This window comes from Barbus barbus, assembly GCF_936440315.1.
Source record: "Barbus barbus genome assembly, chromosome: 24".
Taxonomy (NCBI): Eukaryota; Metazoa; Chordata; class Actinopteri; order Cypriniformes; family Cyprinidae; genus Barbus; species Barbus barbus.
In genome coordinates, this window is record NC_136752.1 from 29223588 (window position 1) to 29225881 (window position 2294).

A 2294-nucleotide genomic window follows, 5' to 3' on the forward strand; every position below is an offset into this window, starting at 1 on the left:
TCAGATTTGACAGTTTTAAAAAGTTGTCTATTTTCGAATTAAAAGCTTAATTCCGTCTTGTTCTTGAAACGGTTTGAGATTCAGCACCATGGACAGCTCCAACTGACTCTCAATGGCCAAATGAGATTTCTCATGCAAATCTCATGATTTTTTTTCATGCAAATCATATAATAAAACTTCTTAACGTGGTTTTATATCTTAATTTTAGTGCAATATCCATTCAAAAGACTTCTGTCTTCTGTTTCAATTGTGCAGTTTTCCAGCAGAATCTGGAATTTCAAATTTGAACTTTTAAAAGGCATTTATCAAATGTTTTGTGATTATTTTCTTCATGCAAATGATATAATGAAACGTACTAGTCTCTACATGTCATTTATAGATTTGTTTAATGGGTTCCACTTATCTGACATCATTGTTTTGTGTCCAGGCTGAGCGATGAACGAGAGCGCAGCACTCAACGAGAGCGGCGCAGGTTCGCCAGAGTCCTCATGGCTGGAAGCTGAAGCCTTTGACGCCAACCAGACTCTGGCGCTCTCATCGGCGGCCCTCGAGTTTCACGTCAACCCGTGGGACATCATGCTGTGCCTGTCTGGTACGGTGATCGCCTGTGAGAATGCCATCGTTGTGGCCATCATCTTCTACACACCAACACTTCGCAACCCGATGTTCGTCCTAATTGGCAGCTTGGCCACCGCCGACCTGCTGGCTGGCATGGGATTAATTCTGAACTTCGCTTTCCAGTATCTGGTTTCATCCGAGACCATCAGCCTTATTACAGTTGGATTCCTGGTGGCATCCTTCACAGCGTCCATCAGTAGCTTACTAGCTATTACGGTCGACCGCTACCTGTCGCTCTACAACGCCTTGACGTACTTCTCCGAGAAGACGTTGCATTATGTGCATCTGATGCTGGTGGGAACGTGGGGTGCATCACTGGGATTGGGACTGCTGCCTGTTTTGGGCTGGAACTGCTTGGATGATGCATCCACCTGCAGCATCGTGCGTCCGCTCAATCGCACAAACCTCACCCTCCTCGCCACATCGTTTTTTGTCATCTTCGCACTCATGCTCACCCTGTACTTCAAAATCTGCAAGATAGTGTGTCACCACGCACACCAGATCGCGTTGCAGCAGCATTTCTTCACCACCTCGCACTATGTGGCCACCAAGAAGGGCGTCTCCACACTCGCCATCATCCTGGGCACGTTTGGCGCCAGCTGGCTGCCCTTCGCCATTTACTGTCTGGTCGGGGAGCGCGAGTATCCATCGGTGTACACATACGCCACGCTACTTCCCGCTACCTACAACTCTATGATCAACCCCATTATCTACGCTTACCGCAACACCGAGATCCAGCGCTCCATCTACATGCTTTTCTGCGGCTGCTTTCATACCAGCGGCTCGTACCGATCCAGATCGCCCAGCGAGGTTTAGATCCTCTGTGCTTTGTTTTTAACCCTGTAAAGCCTGACATATGAAATCATAGTCCAGTTTTTGAAAAGTTTTGTACAGTAGTGTTTTTTGGTCTTGGTTCAAATCCCGGACGAGCCCCCAATTGGTAAAGATGTGGCTGTAAATTATGGCTCGTATAGTGAGAATGTAGAGGGAAAATAGCTAAATATTATTCAGAGGACCAAATCTGAGCAAAAATATCCTAGTCGTAATGTAAATCATTGAGATCTTTATAGCTGTATAACAGACAACTATCATAAAATTATAGATATTGATGATAAAAATATAATTCGTCACTCTATATCTCCAATAATATGTCTTAATAAGATGAGATTGAAATGATCCAAACATATAATGCAATGCAATCCAATGCTGATTGAGAGATGAAGAAATAAACGCTCCTCCTCAGAAGTGAAATGTTTTGGAGGCTTGTGAAGATCATTCCTCTGCTGAGGAGCAGTGAAAGTAAAGCTTCTGGAAGAAAACGCTCCTCAAAAGATCCTGATGATCAGATTTGAGACGCACTGATTTTTCTAGAAAATGATTGATGGAGAATCAAGTAAAGCTGAGCTGCTTCAGTCCAGTAAGAGTTCATCTGGAGATATGACTGCAGTTATTCTGACCTTTACTTTGAGTCAAGATTTGACAGCAGAAAGACACTGAAGCTGGATGTTTGTACAATTACACCAAACTGGATAAAAAACTCTAAACTATCAATCAAATGACAGAAGGCATTGTGTTTTGCTCATGCTGGTCACTGAAGTCTTATAAATCTGCGTATCAGTAGGCTTTATAGGGTTAAACTCTTGTTCATGTTGCCTGTATGTGCATAAGTATGAATA

At 43.5% G+C, this 2294-nt stretch overlaps 1 protein-coding gene across 1 annotated transcript; it reads left to right on the forward strand.

The window, feature by feature from the left end:
- Positions 1-435: 435 nt before the first annotated feature.
- Positions 436-1434, forward strand: LOC306843697 (G-protein coupled receptor 6-like; the record flags this gene model as incomplete). The annotated part of the gene is made up of 1 exon (XM_079375321.1): positions 436-1434. One exon carries the CDS (start codon positions 436-438, stop codon positions 1432-1434), a length of 999 nt encoding a protein of 332 aa, XP_079231447.1.
- Positions 1435-2294: the final 860 nt, after the last annotated feature.